The sequence below is a fragment of the Maylandia zebra genome, linkage group LG18 (genome assembly GCF_041146795.1).
Source record: "Maylandia zebra isolate NMK-2024a linkage group LG18, Mzebra_GT3a, whole genome shotgun sequence".
NCBI classification, from domain to species: domain Eukaryota; kingdom Metazoa; phylum Chordata; class Actinopteri; order Cichliformes; family Cichlidae; genus Maylandia; species Maylandia zebra.
Genome location: NC_135184.1, coordinates 445,429 through 462,201, shown reverse-complemented (window position 1 = coordinate 462,201; position 16,773 = coordinate 445,429). Strand labels below are relative to the sequence as shown.

Genomic DNA, 16,773 nt, shown 5'->3' with positions numbered 1-16,773 from the left:
CAGTTTGCAAACCAGTCTGCAGGCCTGGTGTGACTGTGGCGTAAGCCAATCAAAGTGTGTTTAGGGTCAGCAGCAGTCAGAGGGGTTCTCGTTTACACTGACACACTGGAATAAACTGATGATGTAAGACGGTTTCTGTATGCTGATGTCAGTGTGGTTCATGCTCAAAACCAAGGTCAGGAAGTTTAAACAAAGTCAGAGGTCACACAAAGCCGTGAACCTTAGTGACTCTGAACACCAGAGGCGGAGGCAGACATTTGATACACCCGGGGCTTAGCCCTAAAGGGTAGTATGGGCTCTGCTTTGAGTTTGTTCAAAAAAGAATGACTTCATATAGGGAAAATATATATCACATGAGCAGGACACCTTAAACTAGGTTTTTAATTAAGCAGCGAGACAGAACAAAGTCAGGGCTGTATCAAGACACGAGGACTAAACTCCAATTCAACCAGACCCAGAACTGATCCGGAATTAAAACAGGACTACAACAGTTCAAAATCAGGACTACTGAGGACTTAACCAAGACAGAACCAGAACCAGAACTAGATGATAGCAGCACTGAAAATCATCATAGACCTGCACTATACTTATTTTTTAATTCTACCAAAGTACAATATTTAGATTCAGAGAAGTTTATATAATTATTTATCCTTGTTGTGCAAACAAGCCTGCATAACTTAATAAATGTGGTATCGTAGGTCCTCATGTATCTCGTACCTACGATACGGTGATACTTTTGGTAAACAACAATTTGACTAACATGTGTGTCTCACCTGCTCCTGTTCATCTCTGTTCTGTCCTCGTTCTCCCTCTCTGTTCCTCTCTCTCTGTTCCTCTCTCTCTCTGTTCCTCTCTCTCTCTTTATTCTGACATTTAACTAATTCAAAAGATATTTCAATATTTATTTAACCAAAACAAAACAAGTTTACTGTAAATTGATGTTGTGCAGTAAAAATTGTTCTTGTGTTTTCCATAAAGTGTAAATATCTGTTTTCAGCTGTGAATATACTGCTGTGTGTTGAAGTTCCTCTTGTTTTGCATAGAAATATACTGAACAACATACAAAGCATAATATATAAAATAACATTTACCTGAGTTTTTTCTTTGAAAGAAGCTCCTTATGTCCATTCTTGTGTATCAGTGCATAACTGAAACCGATTTATTTCACATTTCACTGTGTGTTATACTTGTATAACTATGCATGTGACAAATAAAGAACCTTGACATTATTTAGCCGTGGAGGGAAACAACTGAAAATATGAAATAAACACATGTAAGCTGAGACTCTCTAAAGAAACAGCTGTTGTTGTTCAGCTTTTCATTTCGCCGTTTGTTGATTCACTCGAAGAGCGAGTAACGTAACATGGGTCAAGTCATCAGTTTGATATCTTTCGTGATGCACTGTCATATTTACATTATCTGTACAGTAGGAATGATTTGCTTTGGTACCTGGTCGAACTTCTCCTCTGTCTGCCTGGCTGCGTTTCTCCAACAGCGCACTCGCAGGCAGCAGCTGCCCCGCCCCCTCACTCAGTCGCTTAGTGTCTGAGCTCGGATCAAAGCAATATTAGGGGGGATTTATGCACAGTCGTAAATTCCCACAGTGTGCACTATGTGCTTCGAATATTTTGTGTAGTTTTTTGTTTTATACAGTTGTCAGCCAGACATCTAACTATGAAAAAATTACTCCAAAACAACCCGGGCTTCTGACAAAACAACCCGGGCTTAAGCCCAGTAAGCCCCCCCCCCCGCTCCGCCACTGCTGGACACACCAGCTGCACATGTTTCTGTCTCTTTAAATCACACTGGCACAGTTTCCGGAGCAGAGTTTGTGTGGGGTCATTTATTTTGAAAGTCTTCATTTGTCCTTATGCTAAAAAAAAAAAAAAACCCCACACACACACACACATCATGGTGCACCTTTAACACACCTGTGACAGGTGACTCTGTCACTTAGCTGTCAGGGGGGAAAACAAGAGAAGTCACAGGTGAAGCTGCAGGTCAAACTTTATTGGTAATGACATGATGCGCACCGCTAAAAACACGGTGTCACCAAGAGCGCAATGCACAAACATCATGGCTGATTCTTTGGAAGCCTGCTGGGTTTGGAGCGCCACGGTCTCAGCAACGCCAACGGTCAGCGGCAACAGTGTTGGGCTGAAACAGAATATATGTACCTGTGTTATGCATTTAAAATACAAACGTGTATCTGGTCTTTTCCAGTTTCATATGTTAGGCTATGCCCTCTCTAATGTCAGCGTCCTGTTAATGTTGGTGGGACCCGGAGCCAGCACAGCAGAGCCAGCAGTGCACGGGCAGGAATGCATTTCTTACTAGGAAAGTCCGAAACCACATTTAAATGAGAGAGGGATGAAATCTGAGCGTGCAATGCAAACTCTGTTTGTCAGCAACCGAGCTGCTCTCAGCGTCAAAGACTCCAACCTAAAGAAACATCTGGAAGTACGTTCTGTTTAAAAACTAACATTAGCCGACTGCAGCTAGCTTGTTTTAGCTGTGGTAGCTACCTGGGTCATGTGCCACTTCAGTATCTGTGATGTACTGTTGCTATTACTGAAGGCTACTCACCACCGAGCTAACACTGTTAGCTGGCGTTAGCTGAGGTTAGCAGACAGAAACAAAACATGACTGATACAGTCATATGTTGCAAAAAGTGCAGCCTTACCTAAAGTCCACCTACTGTTACTCATTTATACTAAGACTTAAACATCTAGTTGGTATGGCGGGTAACCTTCAGTAAAAGTAATAAATCACACAGTTAAATCATGTAGTTAGAAAAAGCATGATAATATGTGAAGTAATCCAAAGTATTCAGAATAGTTACTCTCATTGAGTAACGTAAAGGAAAACGTTACAAACTACATTTTGGGGCATGTAATCTGTAATCTGTAGTGGGACACACTTAAAAGTAACCTTCCCAACACTGCGTGCTAACGGTCTGCGCTAACAGCGCTAACGGTCAGGAGACTAGAGTGGCTTCTCAGCAGCATTCATGTCCATAGAGTCAAAGTTCACGTCAGAACAGCACAGTATGGTAGCGCTGCTGCTCTGTGAGATCATTGGTTGGTTGAGGACCACCATGAAGAAGACATGTTGCGGTTGGAGAAGCTCCTGCTGAAACTCAGGCGGTGATTAACATATTTAACATGTCAGGGTAGTGTTGAAAGGCCCCTCCCCTCACTCAGCGGGCCGGTGGTCGGTGAACCTCTTTAGGTGGTAGCGCAGAACACCTCGGGTCTTGAAGGTCTTGCCGCAGCTGCAGACGTGCGGCCGCTCGCCGGTGTGGTCGAGCTGATGAACACGCAGCATGGAGCTTGTGAAAAAGAACTCGCCACAGGTGATGCAGTAGTGGCTCTTCTCGCCAGTGTGCTTGGAGCGCTGGTGGCTGACCAGCGAGCCAGACGTGATGAAGCTCTGGCCGCAGTCCTGGCAGGTGAAGGGCCGCTCGCCGGTGTGAATCCTCTCGTGCGCCCTCCACGAGTTGTGGTAAGAGAAGGACTTCTGGCAGTACGAGCACTGGTACAGCTTCTCCTTGGTGTGCGTGCGCCGGTGCACCTTCAGGTAGTGAGCGATGGTGAAGCTCTTCCCGCAGTCATTGCAGGTGAACGGCTTCTCACCCACGTGGAACAGCGTGATGTGGGACCTCAGGTGGGATGACTGCGTGAACCGTTTCCCACAGGTGGTGCAGAGGAAGGGCCGCTCACCGGTGTGGGTCACCATGTGCGCCTTGAGATGGGGCGACTGCGTGAACCGCTTGCCGCACTCGGAGCACTTGTAGGGCTTGAGTCCGGTGTGCGTGCGGTCGTGCAGCTTCAAGCCCTGCAGGCTGGAGAAGCACTTGCCGCACTCAGTGCAGTGGTAGGCCTTCAGATCCTCGTGGGTGCGCTGGTGGCATCGCATGCCGCTCAGCAGCTTGAAGGCTTTGCCGCAGGTGGGGCACTTGTGCGGTTTCCTGTTGGAGTGGGTCACCTGGTGCAGCTTCAGGCTCTGAGGGTTGCTGAAGGTCTTGTTGCACTTGGGGCATGGCAGCAGCTTCCGGCTCTTGTGGGACTTGCGGTGGAAGTTGAAGCCCTGGTAGGATATGAACATCTTATCACAGACGGTGCAGTGGTAGCACTTCTCGCCGCTGTGAAGCTCCAGGTGCTCGCTGAGCTCGTCCTGCTCTCCAAAGCCGTCCCCGCAGAACCAGCACTTAAAGGGTTTGGTGCCAGAGTGCGTCCGGTGGTGGGTCTTCCAGTCCCTCTTCAGAGCAAAGGTCTTGTCGCAGTAGGAGCACTGGTAGGGCGCCGTGCGGTCGTGGACCTGCTGATGGACAACCAGGCTCATCAGGGTCGGGTAGGTCTTGCCGCACTGCCAGCACTCGTTGGGCTTCTGGCCCCGGTGGACCCGCAGGTGAGCCTCCAGGTGGGACTTCTTGTAGAAGCCCTTGTTACACTCGTGGCAATACACCATCTTCCTGCCCGTGTTGGTGGCCTGCTGCTGCCGCTGCCTCCGTTCGCTGAGCTCGGGGTGATCACCTGTGGGGAAGCGGAGTTCAAAGGTTAGAGACGAAGAGGAACGGCGACATCCACACAGCCACAGCCAGCAGGCAGTTCATTGATCCTGCCGTCCAGCTGCCGGGTTAACCAGCAGGAAGAGGTTTTCCTCCGATTCTGTTCCCAACACACGGAAGCCCGAGGACATCACGTCTCCTTTGTTAGGAAACAGCCACAAACACACTGCTCTGTCTCAAAGACACAGTGTTTGAGGTTATGGACAAGACAGCAGAGCCGGGTATCATCACTTCTAGAATCGATTTGATTTTGACTCAGAAATGTTGTAATTCTGATCACTTATCAGCACATTCCATATTTTATATCCATGTATACAAACAAAGCTGACAGTGTGAGACTTCATCACAGCAGATGTCTTTGTGTCAAAGTAACTGAGGATAAAACATGAAGCAGATTTTCCTGGCCTGGCGTTTTATAGCAGATAACTTTCAAAATAAAACCATGACTCAACATTACCTGATGCTGCAAATTACAGACACAGCTGAGAGTTCTTTGACCTTTAACCTCAGATTCTGCTGTTTCTGATAAAATATGTTTATATTTAAAAACCGATTCAGGATTTAATGAATCGATGTCACTTTTTCAAACTAAAAAACGATTTGAATCAGAAACTCGATCACTGAAACCCAAGTTAGCGGTTCTGCTTTCCTCGTTTCTAAGGGAGTTCTTCCTTCCTACGTTCCCTCCTGCTGCTGCTGTGCAGAGTCTAAATAATCTGCAGCTGAAGCAGCAATGCAGAAATCTGAGGCATGGCTGAGTGATGTGGTGGAGATCATCACTGTGACGTCTCTAGTTTCAGCAGCTTGTTTCCCTTCCTGTCACTTTCTTTTTTGCTTCATTCACCTGAATTAAAGGGGAAGTTTCCATCTTAGACATCTGAATGTCTGACCTGACCGGAATAAACGCGATTTGGACTTCTGCTCAGACAAAGCAGCCACAGATATCTGATATTTTAATCATGAATTACCCAAAGACAGGAAGTCCCGCCCCTCCAGCCACACCCTGCAGTCACTCAGCTTGACTGACAACTTCCTGAGGATCGGGTACGAGCGGATCTCCACGTCGCCCTCCGGCTCCGTTTTCACCTGAATGCCGGCGAACTCCTCAGCCTGGAAGGACAGATTTCAGACAGCATCGCACGGTGAAAACACACGTGACCGCACAAACACACTTCATTCTTATTCAGGGTCACATGACTCTGCAGCAGCTGCAGTGACGGGTGTGACTTCATGAAGGATTTGAACCTTTCAAACACAAACAGACATCTGTAGCTTTAAATTTGAGCACAGCTGTTCTGTTACTGGCCACCAGGGGTCCTGACAGGTCAGCTCACATTAGCAAACAAGCTGCGTCTGTCCACCTGTGACGGTGCACAATCACCTGTGACACACTAACACGCATGTATGCAATAACTGTGCTGCACAACATTCTGAGTAATGTGCAGAGGGGCTGTAAGGGCGGAGGAGCAGGGCTCATTTCTGCGTCTGTGCTGGACTGTTACTGTGGGTGGGGCTTCATGGAGCTCCACACACAGCAACAGGGAGGTAATGCGTTACTGAAAGCTAACGTAGAAGCTAGTTTAGTTAGCACTGACATGTCGCATAGGCTGAGGTTAGTTCCTCAGTTTTCAGGCCCCTTCAGTCAGGAGACAGACACCATCTCTGAAGATCCAAACCTCTTTATCCTGCCGCCCCTCCCTGAGCCTGGCTCTGCTGCAGGTTTCTTCCTGGTAATACGGGAGGATTTCATTCCCACTGTCCCATCTGATCGTCGGGGTGTTATTGTAGGGTCTACCTTACAATATGAAGTGACTGTCGTTGTGATTAACTGCTATGAACATAAAATTGAACTGAATGCAGCCGGGCAAGACGCAATCAGACAAAGCCAGTAATCAGATTACTGCATTATCGAAATGAGGAACACCGGGGGCGGTATCGATCAGGTGGCGTGTGCGACTGTCAGCCTAACTAACCTGCAGTCAGCATGCACTCCTGAGCTCAGTGTCCTCATGGTGCACATTTTTCTTCCAGTCCATCAAAGATCAAATCACAGCGTTCCTGAGTTTCTCCTGCAGGACTGAAAACTGGCGCTGAGCGGACACGGGTGTTTGTGTTCCTGCAGGAACTCTGCGTGGTAACTTACACTGACCGGATTGTAACCTGACACCATGACCTTTACAGAACCTGACGTGCACACCACCGCGACTTGAATAGAGATTAAAATGTGACGTCATTTCTGGGGTAAAGCCGCAAAGGATTGTAGGTACGAGTGGTAAGCGGTACTAGCGCACACAGGCTTTCACGTGAAAACAGTTACACAGCGATAAAAAGAAACACAAAAATAGCAAGAAGCTGTTGTATTATTAACTCATTCACTGCCAGCCATTGGCAGTGAATGAGTTAAACCCATTGACTCATTCACTGCAATTGACGGCTATAGACGTCAATGGCAGTGAATGAGTTAAATGCAACAGCCGGTCGCATGACAGCCACGGGAAGCCGACGGGTAAAGAGATCGGTTGTTATCGGATTACGTCGTTGAAGAGAAATCGTTCGAGCCATGTTTCCGAAGTAACAAAGAGGCGACGGATGGTCTGGATTGCAGCCATTCAAAGACCAAATATGACGTCCCAGAACCCTCCAGCTCACAGGTTAGTCTGCTCCAAGCATTCCCACAAAGGTCAGTCTGCTGTTGTAGTTATTACGTATTTTATCATAATTGTTGATGTAGGTTACAAATAAGTCTTATATTGATTTGAATTGAATTCATTGCTGCTTTGTTCACTGTGGCTTTGCAGGCTAATGTTTGTTGTGTTTTGTAGAAAAACCAGCCAACAAAATGCTGGAATGTGATCCAGGCTGGGCCCCTCTATCAGCCTGGGTCAGACCAAGTTTAAAGCTGCTACCACAGCCAGATCTGATCGGTTACGAGAGAGAGCGAGATCAAAGCAGCCACGAAAAGTCTGCATACATGTGCCCAAGTGTTGCATTGAAGCAAGCAAGTGATGAATAACTGTTTTCCAGTATGTTGTTTTGATATGTTTTTTGTTTTTTGCATTGTTGATTTGTTTTTCACTGAAGCAGCTAATAAAGCACAATTGAATACAATGTTGCCTCTTTCCTGTAAGACTCTATAATAGAACGAAATAATAATGCCAGTTATAAATAAAGACAATAAATTGAATGAATTACGAAACACTCATTTTATTTCTATTGCATCTGAAAATGTTGTGTAACACTACAACCTGAAATGACAATTAGATGCGTTTGCTGTGATGGAATCGTCCAAATCACCACAGTAAACTGGAGCTGGGCTTGTTGCAGGGATCTGACGTTAATAAACGTGAAGTGCATGCACTCACGCTTCGGACCGTATAATAATAAATATGTGCGTGATGAAAGTCGGGCAGCAGGCTAACGTCCCTACTCCACTCTGTATGCTCGTGTGGGTCTGACCCTTTCACTCCTTGGATTTTTTTTGCCTCTTCGTGCGGAGCTACCGAGTTCTCCTTCGTTTTGCACAGAACTGTTTTGGGGCAAATAAAATGCAAGTAGGGATTAAAACCACAGAATTAATGATTACCGGTGCTGGAAATGCTAGCGCTTGATGCAGTGTATTGATTTTGCTGCCACTCATACCTACAATGCAATGCGCGAAAGTCACGTGGTCTGTCGACCTGTGGAAGATGGCGGCATAAGGAGAAAAGGACTTTCCAGTTGGGACTCGGACGCCGTGCCTGATGATGCGTGTTATCTTTTACACGTGTTCAGGTTGTTTCATGCTGTGATGTTTGTCTGTTTCCAGGATCAATAAAGTTTTGTGTTGTTCTCTATAGTGAAAGATTCACGACTCTGATTTAAGGAGGTTAATCTATGAGCCCCCCGCCCCGTAAGCCCCCTGGCTACGGCCCTGTAACATCGATCGCTCATCAATAATCAGTCGAACGAATCCGTGGATCAGTAACCGAGTCTGGACTCCGTTCAGTGTCCGCTGCTCGGACCCGGAGCCCCTCACAGCGGGCCTGGCTCCAGCTGGGACGGTGCTGACAGCAGCCGCAGTGGGAGGCTCGGGTTCGGGTCGGTTTGAGGGATTCCTGACCGGAGTCCAGATCACCGGGGCTAGCCCGGTTAGCTTAGCCGCTCACATGACCATGTCCGGGGGATCGGCCCGGCTCAGCCCTGCTCGGCTCGGCAGGTGTGCTTACCGGTGCAGCGGGGACGGGCTCCATGGTCCCTCCGGTTCGGTCGCAGGTTCCGGTTCTGACGGAAAAGACGAGCGAGAGTCCGGAGCGGCTAACAGCAGAGCAGCTGCTCCACTTCCGGGGGAAAGGTCAAAGAAAAAAACAAAGAGGAAACAGCGAGTGACCCCACCCCCACCACACTCACACACACACACACACACACACGTGTGTGTATTTATATCCTCGTGGGGACCTCCCATTGACATAATGCTTTCCCGAACCATGAAAAATGAGCCCAGCTGTAGCCCTGACACCACGTGCTGAGCGTGGAAACGCCCTCAGCCCCGTGGGGCCAAACCCAGGTCCCCACCAAGATACAAGGACACAGATACCAACACACACACGCACAGACACACACACTTAAATGCATTTATCAGTAACCGGGCCTCACGTAGGGTTGCTTAAAAAACGGAATCGTCCCGTATTTCGAAACAAAAGTACACGTCCCGTATTGAGCTAATAAGGGACGCACTTTGTCCCGTAATACAGTGAGAATCAAAAGTAGTCTATAAATGTTAATGGAATTAACGCTTTGTTTGAAAACATAACTCCCAGCCCCTCTCCTGCTTTGTGACCAATGAGCTGACAGCACACTTATGACAATTCGAGTATGACAATTCAGATTACCGCTCATCTCATTGGTCGAGGAAAGGTCGCTTACAGAGAAAATACCGGAAGACAACAGATGACCACAACAAGAAGCATGGCCAACAGGGAAACAAACGCCGACACTGCGGTGCAAGTCTCGGATGACAGTACACCTAAAGCTGGGCAGACACTGTGAGAGTTTTTCAGTCACGTTATTCAGCTCCTGCTCAAACTGCACGATTGACTCGCAGGGGTTAGAAGTTCATAGGTCACGATGCAGGTCTCACACTATACCGCCCGATGCTCTGATGCGACCTGAGTGCTCACACTGTGCCTCCATAACATGAAGGTTATAACAGAAATTCTGTCGCTCTCTCTCTCTGTCTTTCACTCACACAGACACACCACCACCATCAACTTTGCTAAATTGCTAATGAAAAACATTGATCAGGCAGCTGTGATTGAGCAGCATGTAAATCCAACTATTTTCACGGTTGTTGTGGTCGTGATAATTTTGTGATGCCACATCGAAAAGGCTCGGATGAGCTTTCCAAAGTTCTACAAGTTGTGCCTCCATCACTTGTGTCCAGATCACACGCTGCACAGCCGTGCTGCTCCGTCTTTTTCACCGATGTTTACGTGTTTGCGCATGAGCAGTGTGAGCGGCTGTGGTGACACCCTCACGAGCGATTGATGATCGGGAGCTGGTCGTGAGGTGTTAATCACTTCTCGTTACCCCACGTATACTACACGATGCACGATGAAGGCCAAAATCGGACCGATCACCAAATCGGTCGCACGACTCAAAAAACGTCTCAAAATGGGCCAAAAACCGCACAGTGTAAGCCCAGCATCAGAGCAGCAATGTTTGTTCGCTCAGAGAAAGAAAAATAGGCTGCAAAAGTACAGGGAGGAATGGGAAATGGAAACACCTGGCTGGGAAAGTGCACGATAACACCTTTAAAGCGCACTGCACTGTGTGCTGGCGCACTTTTTCTTGCTTCTAGTGGTGGCACATGAAGAACATGAGGGGCCTGAAAGCTCGGGGAACCCTTAACCAATTTCTTGTCCACCAGGCCGGCAGAAGCAGATATGGTATGTAAACACTGGTTTGTTTTTTAAACCCTCTGGTTAAGGTTAATATGGGCATGTGCAGTGAATATCAGGGCTATGTGGCCAGAAGTGTGATAATATAATTTATTTTGTGTAATAAACAACTGCAAGGATAGATGATTACAACAAATAGATCACTAATACATAAAAGTAATACATAGATGAATAATGATGATGAGTTAAGATGCGTAATCATGGGAACAAGCGGCTTTACAAACAGGAGCAGCTGATTAGCATTAGAAAAGCTGAAATAATACCTCAGCTGAAGCCAATTGTACTAAATGCACTAAATGTGCACTGTTACAAGAATATTTTTGTTCTATTGTTTTCTATTAATTTATATAATTTTAAGTTAAGCAGGACAGAGTTCTTTTAAAGAAAGATTTACTTATATTCTCAAAAGTTAAGCATGACAGGCTTCTGTTTAAGAAAGAGGCCTGTTTTACTGTGTTAATGTTGTCATTTTGAGCTAAAAATAAACAGCTAAATGATCATTTGTTTCCCATACGGTCATATGACAAAGAATATGCATCTGCTTAAATCAAATTCAAGTCAAATGCTTAAAAATAATTTCACACACAACAAAAAAGAGCTACCACACTGGGTTGCCCGGCCCTGGCCACGAGGTGTCCCTTATTTATTTTTCAGGGAGTTGGCAACCCAGCCTCACGGTCCCAGCAGGCTGCAGCAGGGTCACCTTTAGGACGACAGACTGAAGGATCCAGGTGAAGTGAGCGCTGCTGTCACTGCGAGCTGCTGTTTCATCAGCAGCAAAGCTTTCAGGAGGGTGAACACCAGGAAGGCAGCAGGACCACATGCAATCCCAGGTCAGGTCCTGAGAGCCTGCGCTGAGATCTTCAGCCTCACCACATCACTTCTTCACTTCCTGAGGTCTGGAAGCGCTTCTGCTCCCTCAGGGCCAAAACAGAGAAAATGAGGAGGAGCTTCTTCCCTCAGGCTATCCGGGCCCTGAACCAGGTGTATGACTGGAGGACTGGACTCGCTCATACATCGCATCACTGCACATGGACTCGAACCATAATAATGCACCTCATTACTATACCTCCCACTGCAAGCTGTTTATTTCAAATGTAACTCTAACTCTTAGTTCAGACTTCTTAGGTTAAATTCTTAATTTAAGTAATAATTACTTTACTTTGATGTTCATGTTTTATCTGTTAAGTTACTTTATTCAGTTCTTCGGTACATTTTTACTGTAGTTTTCTGGTCAGAGATTGCACAGCAGCAATCATTTCACTGCCTCAATATCTATCAGTGAGTGCACGAGGTTTGAATACACACATAATATACAAACAGCACACGCTCATACACACACTCAGCTGACCTAGTTTATTCCCTCTGTGAGTTTGCTGCTCAGGAAGCTGCTGCTTGTTCATCGTGCTGTTCATATTTCTGTAAATACCAGCCGTGATGCTATTACAGCTAAATGTTCTGCTGACTGGGAAACAAACAAAGGAGAACAAAGTGTGACGTGTCAGGTATCCGCGAGTACACCCTCCACAGTTTTTCTTATATCTGTTCATAGGACAACACTGAACATATGTGATACAAATACTGTAAAGTAGTGAGCGTACAGCTGGCATAACAGTAACAATGTGCTGTCCACATAGCCATGTCTGAACTGAGCGCACCCTGAGGTTACCTGCAGCTCCGTAGGACAGGCTGCATCCAGCACAGGCCGAGCTGAGGGCCTCACCTGTGAGTGCTGCCAGCACTGCTGCAGAGGTTTGGGGCGGTCAGCTGAAAATCCAAAGTGCAATCAAGTCATCGATCAAACATTGTATAGATATATAAAAGTAATATACGCGTGTTGAATGATTACTGTGATGTAGCTGAGAGGCAGAGCGAGCTCTGTCTCAGTACAAAGCTCCTCTCTGCCTTCAGCTCGGACTCTGGCCTCCGGCCTCATCCTCGCCGGTTCCTCGCACACGACGCCGCCTCAAAGAACACTGGCGAGTTTAAGCACAGGAGGGGACAGACGTCTCCATATAGGCCTGCAGTTCCCGGCCTCCATACGCTGCTCGACTTCAGGAACACAGCTTTTATTAGCCCCAAACACAACAGAGGTCAGAGGTCACCAACAGGTACTGCAGTCTCTGTCATGGCGGCCGTTGCTGGAAACACTCAGTACAGAACAAACAGCTGCAATAATGTGAACATTAACCGCGACAGAGTGTCAGTCAGACGAACAGGCTCCGCCCCTCAGCCTGCTACCATATATATTTATAGTGTCAAAGAACAGTAATTACAGCTTCTACTGATAATCCTCCTGATAAACAGCAGGCGGGTCTCTGTAACCCAGCCTGCAGACTGAGGGAAACATCCTGTGACAGGACACAGCATCCACGCTAAAGTTCAGAGGTCGCTGTCCCGAATTCAATAAATGTGGAGCAATGAAACAAACCAACAGAAGAGTGCAATCAAACAATGAGTTTATTAAAACACACGCAGAAGAATCAGAATCAGAAAGGGTTTTATTGCCAAATGTTGAGCAGGTTTACAACATTAGGAAATTGCTGCGGTGCTTCAGTGCAAACATACTGTTATAAATACTGTTATAAATTAAGCTTAAATAGACATGAAAATAAAAATGAGAATAAGAATTAAAAGTGCTAAGTAGATAGATAGATATATACATGATATATACATGAGTGCAGGTGGTGATCAGTGCCAAACATGGAATGATGCAGTGACACAGCGTAGGGTCATGTGTTAGTGGCGGGGACAATCATGTGGTTATTGTTCATGTGTCCAACAGCAGAGGGGAAGAAACTGTTCTTATGGCGAGAGGTTCTGGTGCGAATGGACCGGAGCCTCCTGCCTGAGGGGAGCAGGTCAAACAGACTGTGTCCAGGGTGAGAAGGGTCAGCTGAGATCCGAGCTGCACGCCGCAGTGTCCTGGAGGTGTACAGGTCCCGCAGAGATGGGAGTCTGCAGCCAATCACCTTCTCAGCAGAGCGCACAACACGCTGCAGTCTCTGTTTGTCCCTGATAGTGGCTCCAGCGTACCACACGGTGATGGAGGAGGTGAGGATGGACTCGATGATTGCAGTGTAGAACTGCATCATCGTCCGTGTTGGCAGGTTGAATTTCTTCAGCTGCCTCAGGAAGTACATCCTCTGCTGGGCTTTCTTGATGACGGAGGTGATGGTGGGCTCCCACTTCAGGTCCTGGGTGATGGTGGTACCCAGGAAGCGGAATGAGTCCACAGAGGTGATGGGGGTGTCAGTCAGGATGATGGGGGGGAGTGGAGCTGTGTGCTTCCTGAAGTCCACAATAATCTCCACTGTCTTCTGGGCATTCAGCACCAGGTTGTTGTGGCTGCACCAGGACACCAGACGTTCAACCTCCCTCCTGTAGGCAGACTCATCCCCGTCCGAGATGAGCCCAATAACGGTGGTGTCATCTGCAAACTTGATTAGCTTGACAGACTGGTGGGTGGAGGTGCAGCAGTTGGTGTACAGGGAGAAGAGCAGAGGAGAAAGAACACAGCCCTGAGGGGAGCCGGTGCTGATGGTCCGGGAGTCCGAGACATTCTTTCCCAGCCTCACGTGCTGCTTCCTGTCCGTCAGGAAGTCAGTGATCCACCGGCAGATGGGATCAGGCACATTCATCTGGGAAAGCTTGCCTCGGAGATGGTCTGGAAGGATGGTGTTGAAGGCAGAGCTGAAGTCCACAAACAGGATCCTGGCGTAGGTTCCTGGGGAGTCCAGATGCTGCAGGATGAAGTGTAGGGCCATGTTGATGGCGTCGTCTACAGACCTGTTGGCTCTATATGCAAACTGCAGGGGGTCCAGGAGGGGGGCCGTGAGGGTCCTGAGATGGGAGAGAACTAGGCGCTCAAAAGACTTCATGACCACAGATGTCAGAGCCACGGGTCTGTAGTCATTTAGTCCAGTGATCCTTGGTTTCTTGGGGACAGGGATTATGGTGGAGGACTTGAAGCAGGCAGGCACATGACATGCCTGCAGTGAGGAGTTGAAGATGCCAGAAAACACTGGGGCCAGCTCGTTTGCACAGTGTCTGAGGGTGGCAGGAGACACACCGTCTGGGCCAGGAGCTTTCCGAGCATTCAGACTCCTAAACTGCTTCCTCACATCTGCTTCATGAATATGAAGAGTTGTGGTGGGAGGAGGTGGTGTGAAATCCTCTTTTGTGTGGGGTGAGGAGGGGGGTGTTGTAGGTGAAGTGTTTGAAGGTGGTGATGGCTCTATGGAGGGGGGAGAGGTGGGGGAATGAGTGTCCAAAGTGCTTCTATTGTTGGGGTCGTTGGAGGTGTGAAGGCTGCCTGATGGCTCGTCTAAACGGCAGTAGAAGTCGTTGAGGGTGTTGGCTAAGAGCAAGTCATCAGTGGAGTGGGGGGTTTTAGGCTTGTAGTTGGTGATATTCCTAAAACCTTTCCACACAGAGGCCGAGTCATTCTCTGAGATCTGCTGCTGCATCTTCTCAGAGTGCTGATGTTTAGCAATGTCCACTTCTTTAGTGAACCTGTACTTGGCCTCTCTGTAGCAGTCCCTGTCTCCGCTTCTGAACGCCTTACTCTTTTCCAGCCACAGCTTTTTGAGTTTAGGAGTAAACCAGGGTTTGTCATTGTTATAACTCACCCTGGTGCGTGATGGCACAATGCTGTCCTCACAGAAGTGGATATAGGAGGTGACAGTGTCCGTAAACTCGTCCAAGCTGTTAGAAGCAGCCTTCAATGTGTCCCAGTCTGTGGTCTCCAAACACGTGCGAAGCTCCTCCACAGCCTCGTTGCTCCACAGTTTTTTGGTCCTCACGACAGGTTTGGAGAGCTTCAGCCTCTGTCTGTACGCGGGGATTAGGTGGATCATGACGTGGTCAGAAAGTCCGAGTGAAGCGCGGGGCACCGCACGATAGGCCCCACTGATCGTGCTGTAACAGTGGTCTAATGTCCTCTCCTCTCTGGTCGGGCATTTAATATACTGCTTGTATTTTGGGAAGCTCATGGCTCAGATTGGCTTTGTTAAAGTCACCAAGAGCAATGATGAGAGAGTCTGAAACCCGTGTGATCAATGTGACAAATATGACCTTTGAATAAAGAAGGAAAACACATTTAATCTTTTTCCATGTTAATACATATTTGTAAATGAATTAAAATGTAATTATTCTGTGATTACAAAGTTAAAGTTGTCTGTTTAATCTGGTTCCATGTCGTGTTGCTGCCACCTAGTGGTGGACTTCAGAGTTGTGCTTGTGCTGCCAGCCTGAGGACTCGTGCCAGGAAAACAGGCTTGGACGATATGGACTGCAACTGCTTATGAACGTTTGGCAGAAAGGTGCACATGTTTGTGTGTTTTACTTTGTGTTACGTTTTATTTGGGTTGTAATTTTATTTTGCTGACAGAATATTTGTTTCCAGTTGTTATTTCACTGTAGTTTTTTGTGGTGTTTGCCGGTGAATGGAAGATTAAAATACAGATTAAATATGGGTTGGAGGATTATTCTAATCCAAACATCAAAAAGAATAACCTGCAGGAGCAGTTGCTAAAATCCAACCTAACTATGCCGACCTTTGCTGTGTAGAACAAACCTGCTGGAAACAAACAGCAGTCTGACTTTACTGATCATTGTGAGCAACACGGAGGTTCACAGAGGGAGGTTTGTGCTGGAGCAGCAGGTTCAGCTCGCCGTCTTCAACGCGCTCTGCTTCCTTGTTTGATGTCTGATCACAGCTCCTGACATGTGTAATGAGCAGCTTTGTTCGGACCTGTGCAGGTTTGTGTGCGTCAGCGTCACAAGCAGGTATCACGCTGGGGTTCAGACTGTTTCCAAACATCGCTGCCCAGACAGCGCACTCCCACCTCCCAGGTGTCGCCACTTCAGCACAGTAGAACGTGCTTGTGTGACAGGGCGATCGTGGCTCAGGGGGTTGGGAATCGCATCTGTAACCGGAAGGTCGCCGGTTCGATCCCTGGGCTCTCTGTCCTGGTCGTTGTGTCCCTGGGCAAGACACTTTACCCTACTTGCCTACTGGTGTTGGCCAGAGGGGCCGATGGCGCAATATGGCAGCCTCGCTTCTGTCAGTCTGCCCCAGGGCAGCTGTGGCTACAACCGTAGCTGCCTCCACCAGTGTATGAATGTGAGAGTGAATGAATAGTGGTATTGTAAAGCGCTTTGGGTGCCTTGAAAAGCGCTATATAAATCCAATCCATTATTATTATTATTATTATTGTGTAAGCGAGGCAGTGCTCAGGTGGCGTCCGTTTGGGCGATCCTCTG

General features: G+C 47.5%; 1 protein-coding gene across 1 annotated transcript; it reads right to left on the bottom strand.

The window, feature by feature from the left end:
• Positions 1-1,989: 1,989 nt before the first annotated feature.
• Positions 1,990-8,932, bottom strand: LOC101474198 (uncharacterized). Its single transcript, XM_004572414.6, has 3 exons — positions 8,776-8,932; positions 5,539-5,680; positions 1,990-4,535 (listed from the first exon to the last, which is right to left on the bottom strand). Exons 1-3 carry the CDS (start codon positions 8,797-8,799, stop codon positions 3,196-3,198), a joined length of 1,506 nt encoding a protein of 501 aa, XP_004572471.1. The 5' UTR covers positions 8,800-8,932; the 3' UTR covers positions 1,990-3,195.
• Positions 8,933-16,773: the final 7,841 nt, after the last annotated feature.

Bases quoted from the DNA above. Each gene is read 5' to 3' on its own strand.
- LOC101474198 (XM_004572414.6), bottom strand. From the start codon at position 8,799: ATGGAGCCCGTCCCCGCTGCACCG. The intron at 5,681-8,775 runs GTAAGCACACCT...CTGTCCTTCCAG, and splicing joins AGCCCGTCCCCGCTGCACCG to GCTGAGGAGTTCGCCGGCAT. The intron at 4,536-5,538 runs GTAATTCATGAT...GCTTCCCCACAG, and splicing joins GCGGGACTTCCTGTCTTTGG to GTGATCACCCCGAGCTCAGC.